Source organism: Equus przewalskii, chromosome 19, assembly GCF_037783145.1.
Source record: "Equus przewalskii isolate Varuska chromosome 19, EquPr2, whole genome shotgun sequence".
NCBI lineage: Eukaryota > Metazoa > Chordata > Mammalia > Perissodactyla > Equidae > Equus > Equus przewalskii.
Window position 1 is genome coordinate 37,434,750 of NC_091849.1, and position 15,356 is coordinate 37,450,105.

General features: G+C 44.7%; 1 protein-coding gene and 1 pseudogene across 16 annotated transcripts in view; one reads left to right on the forward strand and one right to left on the reverse strand.

The window, feature by feature from the left end:
* Positions 1-10,592, forward strand: part of RNF8 (ring finger protein 8) — a 36,403-nt gene extending 25,811 nt beyond the window's left edge. For 9 of the 16 annotated variants that reach the window (XM_070584515.1, XM_070584520.1, XM_070584521.1 and 6 more), the window contains 2 exons: positions 1,412-1,616; positions 10,102-10,592. In XM_070584515.1, coding sequence (XP_070440616.1) covers positions 1,412-1,616; positions 10,102-10,118 — 222 coding nt within the window. In that variant the 3' untranslated portion in view covers positions 10,119-10,592. Of the gene's footprint in view, positions 1-1,411; positions 1,617-3,828; positions 4,827-10,101 lie in introns of all 16 variants that reach the window. The other 7 variants (XM_070584517.1, XM_070584509.1, XM_070584512.1 and 4 more) reach the window with 2 other exon arrangements.
* Positions 10,593-12,255: 1,663 nt separating this feature from the next.
* LOC139077193 (TM2 domain-containing protein 1 pseudogene) lies at positions 12,256-14,804 on the reverse strand (annotated as a pseudogene).
* Positions 14,805-15,356: the final 552 nt, after the last annotated feature.

The following is a 15,356-nucleotide window of genomic DNA, read 5'->3' on the forward strand; positions in this document are numbered from 1 at the left end:
TAATTTTTCACCAATTCTACCATTTGTGACCAGTTCATCTTAAACCACAAGTGTTAAATGACAGTGCTTGTCAGACTCCTTTACAAAGGAAAATGCATACACACACTGCTTGCTTTTTTCTGGTGGTCTTTAGGGAGATTGAGTCTATTAGCTTCCTGAAAAATCTTTTCTGGGTAGACCTGTTTCTTTTGCTCTGGATCCACTTTGACTTCAGGTCACAATTTCCCCCATAGTTTCTAGTCATTTGATTCTCTACTTTGGAGAAACTCAGTGTTGTTTTGACAGGGCTTATGGACTCTATTAGAGGAAGACAAGGAAACGGGCGTTGGAATGGGTGATGAGTTAGCCAGCCCAGGCATCTGCACAGACATATAAGAGACAAACAGTTTGACCTGTGTTTTGTTTACAAACACCACCTGACCTTTTTCTACGGTTCACCTCTTAAAGTCAGTGTTGGGAAGAGGTTTCATTTTAATCAGACAGGTTTTTACTCCTGTTTTTGAGAATTTATCTCATACAGTAAACGGAATGTCTCCTAGTTGGCTTTCTGGGCTCAACTTGGCATTTGAAATATACATAATTTCTGTGTTATTTTCCACTGCTATCCTAAAAACAGAAATGAAGACTTTTGAGCCTCAGCATAAGTGGTGTCATAGGAGATGTACATAAATAAGAGTAACGAAGAGAATGGATTATGTTCTTGGGAGTTAAAAGGGCCCTGGCAGAAGTCTAACTGTTGGAATTACTCAGAGGAGCCCCGCAAATAGAGGCTTCCTTCTGCTTTCTCTCTTCTCATAGGCTTATTTACTTAGGGGTTCAGGCACTGTCAGTGAACCCACTACATTTAAAAAATATTTTTTAGTTCCTTTTTCCCCAGCCTTTTTAGTTGTCTTTTTACATTTATTTTACTTTTTTAGTTGCTTTTGAATAGAGATGATATCTTCTACCATTCTATATACTGAGTATTCAGAAGGTGCTCCCCTTCATATATTAAAATCGAGGTTCTAACTCACCATTAGGAGGACATACGTTTGTTTTTCATAAGAGAATTAGTGATGTATTTGTATCGAACATTCACATGCTTACCAGTCCTGCTTTGTCCAGTGAATTCATTTGCAAGGTAGCTAACCCACATTGGCAGTGTGGTCTGAGTGGAACAAAATGGACAAATCAGCCTACCTGGGGCCTGAGTCCGTGAACTTTCAGAAAGAAAATGAATTGTCTAACTTGAAGCTTAAAATTTCCCATCCCTGAGAATGATTCTAATACCCTTTGTAAGCCCTCTAAATGGGATTCTGGTTAAATTTCCATTTGGCTTTGGAAATTAACTCCTGTCCTAGCTTTGAGATCACAATTGCCCTGAGAAAGTAAGTGTGACAGTTCTGATGTGTGTGTTCCCATTCCTCTTTAGGCTGTCACCTTGAACTGTGCCCATAGCTTCTGCTCCTACTGTATCAATGAATGGATGAAGCGGAAGATAGAATGCCCCATTTGTCGGAAGGACATCAAGTCCAAAACTCACTCCCTGGTCCTGGACAATTGCATTAATAAGATGGTAGATAATCTGAGTTCAGAAGTGAAAGAACGACGAATTGTCCTCATTAGGGAGCGAAAAGGTGAGTGGGTATGAACAAGAAAGTGTATCCCATCAACAAAGGACTTATTTTCAAGCTTGGGGCAGATTTTTTTTGATTGGGGAAGAGAGTCAGATAAATGAGTCTTGAGCTAAAGAAGAGGTGGAAGAAATGAGAAAAAGTAAAGAGTTAAAGATAACGTGTGAGAAAGAGTTGAGGTAGAATTAACTTAGGTATTCAAGCAGAAGGGAAAGGGGAGACTAAAGTGTGTGTGCCTTGGTTGTAGGGATAAAAAAAGACCTGATTAGAAAACATGGTCAAACAGTTTGCTGTACTGATCACTAGAAGATGCTGTTGTTCAAGACAGTTTGGTTGCTGTCCAGGTGTTGCAAAAATCTTGGGTTGAGTATACAATCAGTTATAAATAGGATGTATACAAGTCAAAGATTCACAGTTTGGAGAATGCCTGAAGAAAACATACAGCTTCTATGAACTATATAAGAGTCACAGCTTAAATACCAAATCGGGCATATTGTTAAACCAAAGAGATAAATTTAACTTTACCGTGTTATTGTTGGGTATCCTAATATATTTACTAACAAGGCTCCCACCTGGACAGAGTTGGGATAAAGAGATTGGGGAAGGGATTGTTGAGTTTCCCTAACAGATCATGCCTGCATAGTGAATATCTGCTCATAGTGAATATCTTGCTTTCACCAAGTGATCTCATCACACTTGGGACCTGCTGTGTTGAGGGTTGCAGAGCCACTCTGCAGTGTCCTTGTGGCAGAGGAATATGTCCTAGGGCAAAGCACAAGGAAGCTAGCAAATAGGAAGGATTGGTTATTGGGCAGGGATGAGAGTGCATATAAGCAGGGTGGATCTGATTATCATGTTCAGTCCCTTTAATAATTCAGTACAGTACTACCTTCTGGGAAAGCTTCAGGGCCAAAGTGCTGTGATGTCAGTTGGCTGCACATAAAGGCCTTTCAGAGAAGAACCAGAAGCTCTCTGCCCTTACAGGTGCTACCCACCACCTGGCCGTTGGTAACCTATGTTCATGTGTGTCTTTGGATATACCTTTCTCTAAGTCCAGAGAAGCTGACGATTTAAAAGCCACACTCTTAAGAACAGGTCTTCTGTCCACTGCTTCCTTTCTCATAGCTCTTCAACAGGTATCAGCCACTCTGAGTAGGGTCAGGAATCTGATGCTAATTTGCAAGCAGCTGTGGTATCAGACTGGCCCTCTGTTGGTCAGCCAGAGTGGAGGCAGCAGCCTGTCACAGAGCCAGGTGGTGTGGGTGCTGAGCAGGAATTGTGCTTGAGCCTAATATGCCCATACAAGACATTCTGACCTGTGGGAGGGTGGGGTGGCCATTGGGTGGTTCTTTAGAACCAAAGTGTTTGCCACTTTTCCAACAGCTATGTGCTGTTGGATTTTGTGCCCAGTTTTAAGGCCCCACAGATTTTTTTACCTCCCAGGAGACACTTGATTCTGACAGAATCCCATTGTTCTTCCTTTCTACCTCCCATTGCTCTGTAAGCATTTATAGGAACTCTACATTACACACCGGGATATAAAGAGATAAATAGGGGCCTGCGCAGTGGTGCAGGGGTTAAGTGTGCACGTTCCACTTCAGCGGCCCGGGATTCGCCGGTTCGGATCCCAGGTGCGGACATGGCACTGCTTGGTAAGCCGTGCTATGGTAGGCGTCCCACATATAAAGTAGAGGAAGATGGGCACAGATGTTAGTTCAGGGCCAGTCTTCCTCAGCAAAAAGAGGAGGATTGGCAGCAGATGTTATCTCTGGGCTAATTTTCCTCAAAAAAAAAAAAAGAAAGAAAGAAAAAAATAAGGCATCATCTCAGCTCTCACAACACTCAGAGTCTATGGAAGAGATAGAAGGCAAGTAGGCAGTGTGACAAGTTCCACAACAGGGTGCTAGCAAACTGCAGCGGAGAGGACACTCAGTTTGGCCTGGGCAAGTGGAGGTATGGGAGAAAGCTTCACGGAAGAAGCGCTGCTTGAACTGAGTCTTAGAGGTTCCCCGGGGGTAGCTTTCCAAGCAGAGGAATCAGCACAAGCAAAGCACAGAGGCATAAGAGGCAGTGGCCTGTTCCTAGCAGCACCCTGTCATGTCCCACACAAGACATAATGTCTCTGTGGTGCCAGAGCAGCATGACAGCCAAGGCTTAGGAGATGTCTGCTGGGGCGTTGTGAATGCCTTGTTTTCTTCTCTCTTCCCTTTCCCAGAGGAGCGGTGACCTGGGAGCCCAGATTTGACCAACATCAACCTTTGAGCTAAAGTGTGCTGGGTCTGTGTGGGGCTGGGGATACCCATCTACTTTCTTCATCCAGCCCACTGACAAGATTTCTTCTCACAAGTCCAAGCACAGTAGATACTTGGTGCAGCATTGGAAAAGGAACTTCATGCAGCGTTGGAAAGGGAAAGAGGAGCCCCATGTCCTTAGTTCACCTCTGACTCCTCTCATGCAGAATTAATTATGCAGAGTAAATAATATCAAACCCTCCTTTTCTCTCCAAAGGCTAACGAGAGTGCCTCTTTGCCTTTGTGGTAACACCAGGAGCCCACACAGTAAACCTAATCAGTCTCTCTGTTGCATTTGTTGGCTGAGAGCAGTTCTGGCACCAGTCTCAGTTTCTGCAGTTATCACAGCAGGTGCAGCTTTGAGGTTTTCTCTAGAGACAGGCAGAAGGTCTGAGGCCCCATTTAGGGAAGCGTGTGCCAGAGCCATCAGCAGCTTCACTGGGCTGCAATGTGGGATTTAGAGAAAATTCTCAGTTCAAATACCAACCTTCCTTGCCAATTGAAAGCTGGTTTAATCCCCAGTGCATTGGAATTTTACAAAGGACCAAACTTAGGATCTGGAAACTAGGATTGGCAAGCCTGTAATTGTCAAAGTTCTGATGCTATAGCAGGGCTGTTTTCCTCCTGGGCAGGGGTTGCTCTTATCACAAGTTCAGGGAGGGAGATCTGCCTGTCCGTGGCAGCGTGGGGCTGTGATTCCACCAAGAGCAGCCCCACTCCAGGCCTTCCAGGCTGGTTGCTGTCTTCAAGTTCCACATCCCCCTGGGAGGAGCAATGCCTCATGACTGATGAGCCATCGATCCCTTGTAAACTCTGTGAGGCCAGTTTATACAAAGGAGAGGGGGAGGAGGACAATGTTAGGATGGCAGATCCTGTGTTGGAGCGAGGATGCGCTGGAGCTGGGGCAGATGACGAACATCCAGTAAGTGCTTGTTGCATGAGTGATTGTGGCTGTCTGGGGTATTGATGTGAGATTTTTCTGAAGGGGAGACATTTTTTGACATCCCTGTAGAAGATCTCCTGTGGAGCTGGTGAGATGCTGGAGCAGAGTCTTCTGTCAGCTGCTCTCCCTCCCCTGTTTGTTCCTATTAAATGTTGGTTGGTTGACAAGAGTGTTAACATTCTCACTTTTAGCTTTCCCTAGCAGTTTCTTTGGGTTGTGCTCAGAAAAGAAGCAAATTATCTAGAAATAAAATCTTGGTCCTTTAGAACAGTGATTTTCAGTCCAGGGGCTTTTTCAAACTACATTCTCCAGCTCCCTTGACACTATAGTATTGAACTGAGGCTACAAATAGGAGTGTGCCAAGGTCTTCAGGTGGGCTGAGGTGGGGAGAAAGGTTTATGAACCACAGCTTTCCTGAATCTGTGAGACAGAGGCCCTTCCAGTGGTTGGGAGTCTCTAGGAAGATCTGTCCAGGGCAGACCACATTGCCTGTGGTTCTTTCCCCTTCCTGTAGGCTAGGAGCAGAGTGTTCCAGACATGGGACAGGAGAAACCAGCAGTCTCTGAAGAGAGTCTCTGCCTGCCCACCTGGAAGGCTTTCCCTGATACTGCTCATCATCTCTTGCTGAAGGACAGAGCCTTGTGGAGGCGTATTTGGAGCATGGCAGGAGTGACAGTGTCTGGCAGGTCTACCTCACCCAGAGAGATTACTTGTTAGCAAGTACTTCTAATCCACCCAGTCCTGCCCGTAGGGAATCTAGAGGGTCATGTGCATGAAGTCAGCAAGCCTACCTTGTATAGGACACTGTTGGTCTAAGGAAAGATGGCTCTCAGAAGATTGGCATGGGGTGGGGGTGTCCACATACATGCACTCAAATAGTATACAGTGCTGGACCCTAAAAATGTATCCCTTGCAAAATCGTCATGGGATAGAAAATTACCAGACTTGTCACTAAAAGCTTTTTCTTATCTTTATATTACCACCCCTTATTTTTCCCTCTCCTTTTTCCCTCCCCTTTTCTTATTTTGTCTCCTTTTGTCCTTCCTTGCCTTGTCCTTTGATGGGTGTCTCCCCTGTCACCCTTATTGGCATCTCAGAATGCACAGTTGGAAATGACAAAGGCACCATAGGAATTGTTTACTCAGTGGTGGAAGGGACTGTGATCTTAGTAACTAAGTCAGCTGTGGGATTAATTGGAATATATGGAGTAGAAACTTAGGAAATCCTAGAACCTCACATATCTTGATGACTTTGTAATCCTTGGGATTTCTGAATGGTCCTTCCATCTGGAGGTCAAAAGCCGATTCCTGACTTCAGTGCTCTGTGGTGGAGTGTCTTCTCCCCTTCACCAAAAGCCATCACCTCACTGCAGGCACCCGGAAAAGGTTTCACAGCTTAGCAGAGGGCCTTCCTGCATGTGATGAATGATCCCTCAGTGCGCTGCAAATGCGTATAAGGTCAGGTTTGAGGGAACCATGCAGGCCAGAGTGAAGAGATCCAGGGCTGGCCTTGACTACCTGCCCACTAAGTCAGGAACTCTGGCCAGCCCCCACCATGTTGTAGTGAAGGGGAGGACCAGCGCTTGCTGGCCAAGGCTTGCCCACCAGGCTGAGGAGAAGGGCCCGGAGCAGGAACACGAGCATACACTAGAGCTTCAAAAGAAGCAAGTATGAGCAGTTCTGGCCATCTCTGGGGTTCCAGCAGGAGGTACTTCAGATCATTCATTGCTGTTTTCCACAGCAGAGATTTCTCCTGGCCATTTTTTTTTTAATGATAAAGCAAGAGATATTTGGCTCTCTAAAAACATTGATCCTCCCTCTCCACTAATGTGTAACTTTATGATTTGCTTTTCAGACATCCCTCCAGGAACTTCTTATTGTGGAAGACCACCTGTGTAAACGTAGAGTCAAGTTATTAATCAAAGCAGCTTTTCCTTGAGAGTTTCTTGGTTCCTGCACTTAACTCTAGATGAACACAGGGTATTTTTAGAGCCTAAATAAGTTGGTATTCTAGATTTCCATGAACTAATCATGGGAAGTGGCTGGCGTCGCTGATTATTCCTCTTCCTCCCCCACCCCAGACCCCCTAGTACCATTGACTTAGGTACATCACCATTGAGGCTTCTTTGCATCAGCTGGATACATATCCTGCCCAACGGCCTGTTGCTGTCATTCTTAAGAAATCTTAAGACTAGACATGCTTCTGCTCCTGTCTAGGGCTTCTGCTTGAATGGCTTTCTGCTTTCCTACCCTGGAGAGTTTGGACCTCTTTTACCCTTGTCCCATGAAAACTGAACCAGAACTAACCTCAGAGAAACATCTCTTCCTTGCTTCCTTTCTCTGGGCCTTTCTGTCTTCTCAGTACCTGTTAAGCGCCAGGGGCTGGGGATAAAAGTCAGCAGGGCATGTGCAGCCCCTGCCTTCATGGCACTTTCAGTCTAGATGTAGGGCCTAGGCTGCTTATAGAAGAGTGCTATAATAAGAGAAATGAAGGGTGATAGGTAAAGGTCAAGGGCAGGCAAGAAAGTGAAGGGAAGTGAAGGGCTATGGGTGTATATTATAAGTGGAGGGTCCAGAAGCAAGAAAGCAAGGGGATTTTGAGGGCTGAAAGAAGTCCAATGTGGCTGAATTGTAGCATGCTGGAGAAAATGTTGAGCTGTGAGGCTGGAAAAGTAGGCAGGACTGGATCGTGAAGCATCTTCTAGACTATGTTAAAGATTTAGCCTAGGGACATTGGGAAAACTATCAGAAGATTTTAAGTGGAGATGTGACTGCTTGTGTTTATGTTTTTCTGGATAGGTTAATGTGGCTGCAGTGACAAGAATAAGTGGTGATGGGAACAAGAATAGATACCAGTACCCCCAGCCAAAGATGATGGTGGCTGGGCTAGAGAAGTAGCTGTGGGGATGGAGAGAGTGGATGAACTTGTGTGGTAGTTAAGGGAGTAGAATCTACAGGTTCTTGAGACTGGTTTGCTGGGAGGAAGGGGAGGGAGCTCAGAGTCGAGGATCACTCCCAGGTTTCTGCCAGGCGCAGATGGGTGGATGATGGGGCATTCACTGAAATGAGAAGCAGTTTGGCAGGAAGATAAGTTTTAGACTGAAAAGTAAGTTGAAGGCACCTGTGGGCATCAGTGGAACTGTTCAGTGGGTGTTTGAGTATGTGGATCTGGGGCCTAGAAGATAGGCCTGAGTTAGGATACTAGATTTGGGATTATGAGCCATGGAAGTGGATAAGCCACTTTACACACTCTCTGTGAGTGGTAAGAGCCAAAGGTCAAGTACCTATCCCTGAGAAACACCAACATTTAAGGGATGGGTAGTGGGAGAGGAGTATGCAGGACAGAACAGTGAGGAATGGCCACAGGGAGATGGAAAAAGAGGGAAGTGTGGGACAGGCAACAAAGCCATCAGAATTGTGTGCCTTGAGCCTTCCCGAGGATGCCTGTGTCTGAGGTAGCCACCTCATCACATTCTAGACGTCTCCCTGTTATCTCTTTCAAACACTTACCAGATTGAAGTTGTATTTGTTAGTGTGCTCTTGCCCCTAGATTTATAAACTCGGGGACAGGGATTTTATCTGACTCCATGTGGCATTCTCAGGGCCACACTTAGAAGAGTGTTTGGTAGGTCTTGAGTAAATACGTGGTTATGAATGGTGATGAAGTGAGGAGTCAGCAGTGTGAAATGCAGCTGAGAAGTTAAACAAGATAAGGACGAAAAATTGCACTTTGGAGGTAGCAGATGTGTGGGAAATTACTGACTTTATCTAGTACAAGTTTGGGGGACTGGTGGGATCCAGTCCAGTTTGCAGAGAATTGGAGAATGAATGTGAGGTGAGGGAGTAGAGAAGAGTAAGGATAGACAAGTTCTGCAGGAAATTTCGCTGTGACTAAGATGAGGGGGAGCAACACAAGAGAAGGCTGTAGGTGGAGGAGGAAGTGGGGTAAAAGGAAGTTTTCGTTCTGTTTTTTAAAGGCATGAGAGAGGTGAGCATGTTCACTTGCTGATTGGAAGGAGCCTGTAGAGAGGGAGGTGCTGGAAAGCCGAGGCAGTGGATAGGGCAAGATTCTTTGGAAGGCAGGAGAGAAGGAATGCAGAGCACAGACGGAGGGGTTAGTCTTTAAAAGTAGGAGGGTACATGCGTACAGCCTCTTGTATAGAGAAAGAGCATAATGTGGGAGGGTAGGCAAGGAAATTTGCTTGTAGGGAGTCAAGAGAATTTCTTTTTTGTGGCTTCGGTATTTTTCTGGGAGCTATTAGGTGAGGCCATTAACTGAGAGGAAGGGAGCTTCGCTCGGTTCTCTCAGCTCTCCAAGGCTGAAGGCATGCCCAGCCCCAGATCCCACCACCTCAAAGACTGCCCGCAAGTGGGAGAAAAGTAACCTTTGTAATCTTTTCAATCCTCCTACCAAAGCGTTCCAGACCTCAGTCTCAGAGAAGGGGACAGTTTCCTTGGTGGTTTTATTATGCCCTTAGTATAGGCCAGGATCCCTGCTTCCCTGGGATCGAGGAAGGAGAAGCTATCAGAAACGACTGGAAGCCAGTAAATAGCCCCTCCTACCCCCTCCCTCTCTGGACAGAGGAAGAACTCCCACCTCTCCCTACCTGTTGCTATGTATGTGATTTCTTCTTTCCTTCAGCAGATTCGTTATTGAGGGCCAGCTTTGTGCCAGGCACTGTTGTAGGTGTGAGGAATAGAAGGAGAAGTGAAAATCTAATGTTAGATGTGATTACTGCTATGGGGGAAAATAAAGCAAGAAAGCAGTCAGGGAGAGATGGGGAGAGCATTGGCAAATTTTGATAGGGTGGTCAAGGAAGGCTTCAGCGAGAAGGTAATATTAGAGTAAAGCTCTGAAGGCAGTCGCCATGCTGTCATCTGGGGAAAGAGTATCCCAGGCAGAGGGACTAGGAAGAGAGAGTGAGCTTGGAGTGCTGGAGGAACGACAAGGAGGCCAGTGTAGCTGGAGTGGAGTGAGTGATGGGGGAGAGGAGTAGGAGAGGACGAGGTGAGGTCAGAAGGTTGGGCAGGGCCAGATTGTGTAGGGCCTTATAGGCCTTTGGAAGAACTTGGACTTTAACTCTTACTCTGGGAGAAGTGGGGAGCTGGCTTTGAGCCAGAGTGACATGATGCGACTTTTGTTTTCTCGGTTCGCCATGGCTGCTGTGGGGGAAAGAGACTGAGGGTGGCAACAGGGATGCCAGAGGAGGGAAATACAAGCTCTTCCTTTATTTCTCCTTTCTTTCTTTCCAAAGCAAAGAGGCTGTCCTGAAGACCGTGCTCCGGGGCATTTGAAAGACTACCAGGCAATGGGAGCTTGGGATGGTCTGGAGGATTCTCTGTGGACGGGTTTTGGGCTACTCTGAGACAGAGCGTGGGATAGAGCCACGTGGAACAAAGACTGAGTTAGGAAGTCCTCCGTCACGAGCCTTCCATGTTGGCCAGCCCTGCTGCCACCGTTGTCTGAAGCACCACTGGTACTCAGCGCATCGACCGCTTCAGGGTACTTGATGGACTCTGCTTCACTACATGTTGAATGGGTTATATAGTTCTGTACTGCTTTCTAAGTTTGTTGTTGTTTTGTTTTGGTACCTCAGAAGCACCTCTGTTGACATTTGTTTTGGACAGGTTTGGTGTACCCCTGTGGCTATACCTGAAAGCTAAAGCAGCCTCTGTTTGAGAGGATGGTATACCTCTTCTTTATGAAAACAAGATGTCATTTCCTGGAAATAAAATGTAAAACTTATCTGTTGCTCAGCTGGGCTTTGGTGTATTTATCTTCCTTCCCTTCCAGCTCCCAGACAGTCTCACAAGTAAACACTGGCAGCTCATAAATTGCAACCACGAAAGTGACTATCAGATGATACACTCAAGTGAATGTCAGTCTAAGGAGCTGAGCCCAAGACCATGGCCGTAGTGGCTGGGCTTGTTAAGCCCCTGACTGTTGTGTTTCCTTTTCATTCCAAAAATGGGTCACTGCTTACCTGCTTTTGGGATGGGGTGATTCCCTTCTTTCAGCTTGTTCAGTTCAGAAGTTGTTTCCAAATCTGTTTTACCCAGTGTCAGAGAACACAGGCAATGATTTTATGAGAACTTAGTGTGCTTTTTTTAAAAATTAAAAGTCCTCTTTTTTGCTGCCTCCCCATTTTAAACAGAAAACTAGTTTAATGTTTTGGAGATAGAAGCTTAGGAAAACCTGTGGTATCCTTGGTTACCAGTGATGAGAATGAGGGAAAATATAGGAAGTTGAAGAGTAGTCATTTGAAACAAGGAGCTCTCGAGTATGATTATGAAACTGTGCCTTATGTCATTCAATGATTTGCTTCCTGATGGAAGAGTATTTTCCTCTCCCTTTTTACTGCTTACCTGGAGAACTGTTATTTGCAGTTCTTTCTGTATACCCCACGTGTTTTCATAAAGCTTTGGAAACTATTGATTCACCAACTTTTTAGGACAGCAGGTTTTTTTCTTTTGTTGAGTATTCTGTGAATATGGGAATTCTGAAGTCTCTGGTCTTCATTTCCATCTTTTTCAACATGATTACTGGTTGAAATACTGGTGTAGCCAAGGAGGAACTAAGTTAAACATAGAAAAAAAAATACTTAAAAAAAAGTCTATTATAACTGCATAATAAAATTCTGGAGAAATAGAGAAAAGGAAAATATTATTACCATCTTGATGTAATAATCTCCTGTTTCCCCCATACATATGTTTTGTTTATACGATTGTTTGGGCATATGAAAACTTTTATATATTCTGTTTTTTTAAGCTTACATATCATAATTCACTTTTAGAAGAGTACAGACAGACCTTTTGGATAGATAATATGGTTACATGGTGTGAATTCAGAAGGTACAAAAGGAACATAAAGTGAAAAGCCTGTCGCCTTGTCCCCCAGTGACCACTTCCCTGCACAGAGGCAACGAGTGTTACTAGTTGTGTCTGTGTCTTTCCAGAGATCTTCTCTGTGTCCACAAGCAAATGCACGTATGTAGTCTTCTCCCTTCTTTTGCACAAATGATAACCAACTGTACACTATTCTGTACCTTCCTTTTTTCAGATACATCTTGATGATAGTTCCCTATCAGAATGTAAGGAACTTCCTCTTTCTTTGTTACAGCTGTCTATTACTCCATTCTGTGTCTGCACCATAGTTTTGTTTCCCAGTCAGTCTTTGATCTAGGTTGCTTCAAACCTTTTCCTCCTTTTTTTCATACAGCTCTTAAAGAAAGTTCTATTAAAAATCTCAGAATATATACTTTTAACTAAAACAACAACACTAAAAGCAATAACAACAAAAAGTTGTATAGAACCCATAAAGTGGTATGCTAAGAAGGAAAAAGGAAAATCTGGAAATCCACATACTTGGAGTTCTCTATTAAATTCAAGGAGGCTCAGATCTGTTTCTTTTAAAAAATATTTACAGATATGACTGTTTTTCTAAATATTTCATTAGTAATAGTCTTGTAAGTCTGGTTCCATAATAATCTGTAACATAACCACTTCCGTCTGAAGGTCCAACAGTCTGCATTGAAGTAAGAATGAAATAAGTTAAGCTCCCGATCCACAAAACCCTCCAGTGCAAACCGTCAACAGCCCAAGGCAGAGCATCCAAGGGAAAATCAATCTGCTGCTGACTGTCCGAGAAAAAGACAGTGCAACTGCTGCTTTATATGAGTAGTTGTTTTGACATTTTGACAAGATATAGGCTTGAGAAAATGAACTTTATTTCCAATCAGATGTTTCACTGCCACTGAAATCCTTACAAGTTTTGATGGGTGCTAGGGAACACACGAGCTGTACAGTTTGTACAGGTGACTGGTTCTTGCTAACATTGTTTGTCTTTATGTATTTACAAATATATTGTCCCACTTTGAGGTCCTCACACTTGTGTCTCCTTGCCCCCAGTGGTGGTGGTGTCAACCGTCTAAGGTCCCATGGTGACTGACATGAGCCACAGCATACCCAGGTGGCCACCATGTTGGGAACCAAGACATCTCAGTTTTCACTCTTAAAATAATGCTGTAGTGAACACCATTATACATACATCCTTAGAGGAAAGATTCTCAAAGAAGAAACTTTTTTTGACTTAAAGAGCCTGAAGGCCATCTGCAGAGACTGATCTCACAGACTGATTGTTTCTCCCTCAGCTGCTGGACACAGAGTGACTTGCAGCCTCTCCCTTAGAATATCACATCCCTCTCAAGCGTGCTGCACAGGTTAAGAAAGTGCGCTCTTAAAGACAGATTAAAAAAAGAAAAGAAAACATTGGAAAAGTCAAGACTGACTGAGTTTGAATCCCAGCCCTGCCATTTGTAACTGTGTGACCTTGGGCAAGTTACCCCAGCTCTCTGAGCTTCTGTTTCTTCATCTCTAAAATACCTTGATGTGTTGTTGTGAGGCCTAAACAATTATTCCAGTTATTCCACTGCTCAGAACAAAAACCTGAATGTTCTGTTTTTAAAAGACACGAAACTGGGGCCAGCCCCATGGCCAAGTGGTTAAGTTCACACACTCCACTGTGGTGGCCCGGGGTTTCCCCGGTTTGGATCCTGGGTGTGGACATGGCACCGCTCATCAGGCCACGTTGCAGTCGTGTCGCACATGCCACAACTAGAAAGACCTGCAACTAAGATATACAGCTATGTACTGGGGGGATTTGGGGAGATAAAGCAGAAAAAAAAAAAAGATACAAACCAAAAATTAACCCAACCTTTTGCATTATTTCTCCCTGGAGAGATGTCTCATATTAAACATCATCTACATTTTGCTTGCGTAGGAAAATACATGGTAACTTTTCTGCCTTGCAGCACCGAACCACAGTATAGCTGAGCCCCACTGCTGTGCAGTCTGGCTCTAATTAAAGGCACGTTCCCTACAACACGACTCTGAGACACTGGGTAAAGAAGGTTGGTTTCAGATTCCAGCTTTATTAAGCAGATGAATGCAGCCAGCTCGCTCTGTGAAGTGCTTTGCAGTGAAAGGCACGCGTCCCATATCCATCTGATTACATTAACCTAGAAAGGGCTTGCTCTACCTCTGTGCAGGCGTCATCCCAGCAGTGGGACTGTGCCGGGGTGGGGGACTTTGCCCTTTCTGGGTTGGGTAGCTGGATACTCGTCATCTGTTTCTCTGATTGGAAGCTGCTGTTTTTTACAGAAAGACCTAAATCCCCTCATTATCTCCAGCTCTTTTCTCTATTTTTTTCTCCTCTGAACTACCATCCAGGCAGTCACCACAGCTGCAAGAGCGCCTGGGATGGGCAGCTCTCTCCAACTGCCTGTTCTTTTTACAGCCTGACTCTGGATAGAATCTCCTCACTTCATATCAAAGGATGAACTAGAAACTTCGAGGTGCCCTAGGTATGTTTGTCTCAACAACTCATTCCCCCAGGCCTCTAAAGAATCCTGTGACTAACTATTTGATATAGAAATTAAGAGAAGGAATGTGTATATTGCATTAGTGTGATCCTAACCTAGGAATAACCTAAGAAAGTTAGGAGAATCCTGGAATCACTGTCCCTCGCTCAGAGATGCAGTCTTGTTAACAGGTGCGTGGCATGATTTGAGCAGAATGCTGCCTTTGGTAACAGCAGGCCAAGGGCTGCTTCTTCTGAACATCAGTTAGATTTCCCACCTGGTCAATTCTTTTAGCTTTTTGCATAGGTAGGAGTTGAGGCAGTAGGAGTAGGGGCTCCTGGGGAGAAGATGGGGCCTTATGTTGATGAAAAACAATGAACTGTCTTGTTTAACTGGGTTCTTCAGTTTAGAAGAGCGTAGGAATTCTCTAATCCATTTTCCACACCTTATCCTGAGGTGAATGTATACATGAGGTGGATGTATATGTGAAATCATGTCTTGGCCACCTATGTCTCTGCTTGAGTCATGGGCAAATGACTTAAATTTTCCAGGCCTCAGTTTTCTCATCTATAAAATGAGGATAATAATGCCTACCTCATGGAGGTTGTTGTGAAGATCAAGTGCAGTTAAAAGTATGTGGCCTGTAGCATAGTGCCTGGTACGTGGCAAGAGTGCAAGTGTTAGCTGTTGCTGTTATCACCATTACTGCTATTGCCAGAGAACTTAGATTGTCCTTGCTGTGAAATAGCCACGTGGTCTAGTGGTCATGAGCACTGGCTGAGGAGTCAGACATTCAAACGCTCTTCTAAACCTGGGTTCACCCGACAGCTTCTACTTTCACACCATTGGCCAGACATAGTATATAGTGACACCTAGCTGCAATGGAGGCATTATAGTTTTTCAGCTGGACAAGTTGCCACGCAGAATGAAATAGGACTGATCAAGGAAATGAGGCTTCAGCCAATAGCCACATGAGTAAGCTTGGAAGTCGGTCTTCCAGCCCAGTCAAGCCTTTAGATGGCTATAGTCCTGGCCAACAGCTTGACTTCAACCTCATGAGACCCTGAACCAATACCACTGAGGTCATCTGCTCCCAGATTCCTGACCCTCAGAAACACTGGGAGATAATAAATGTTATTTTAAGCTACTAA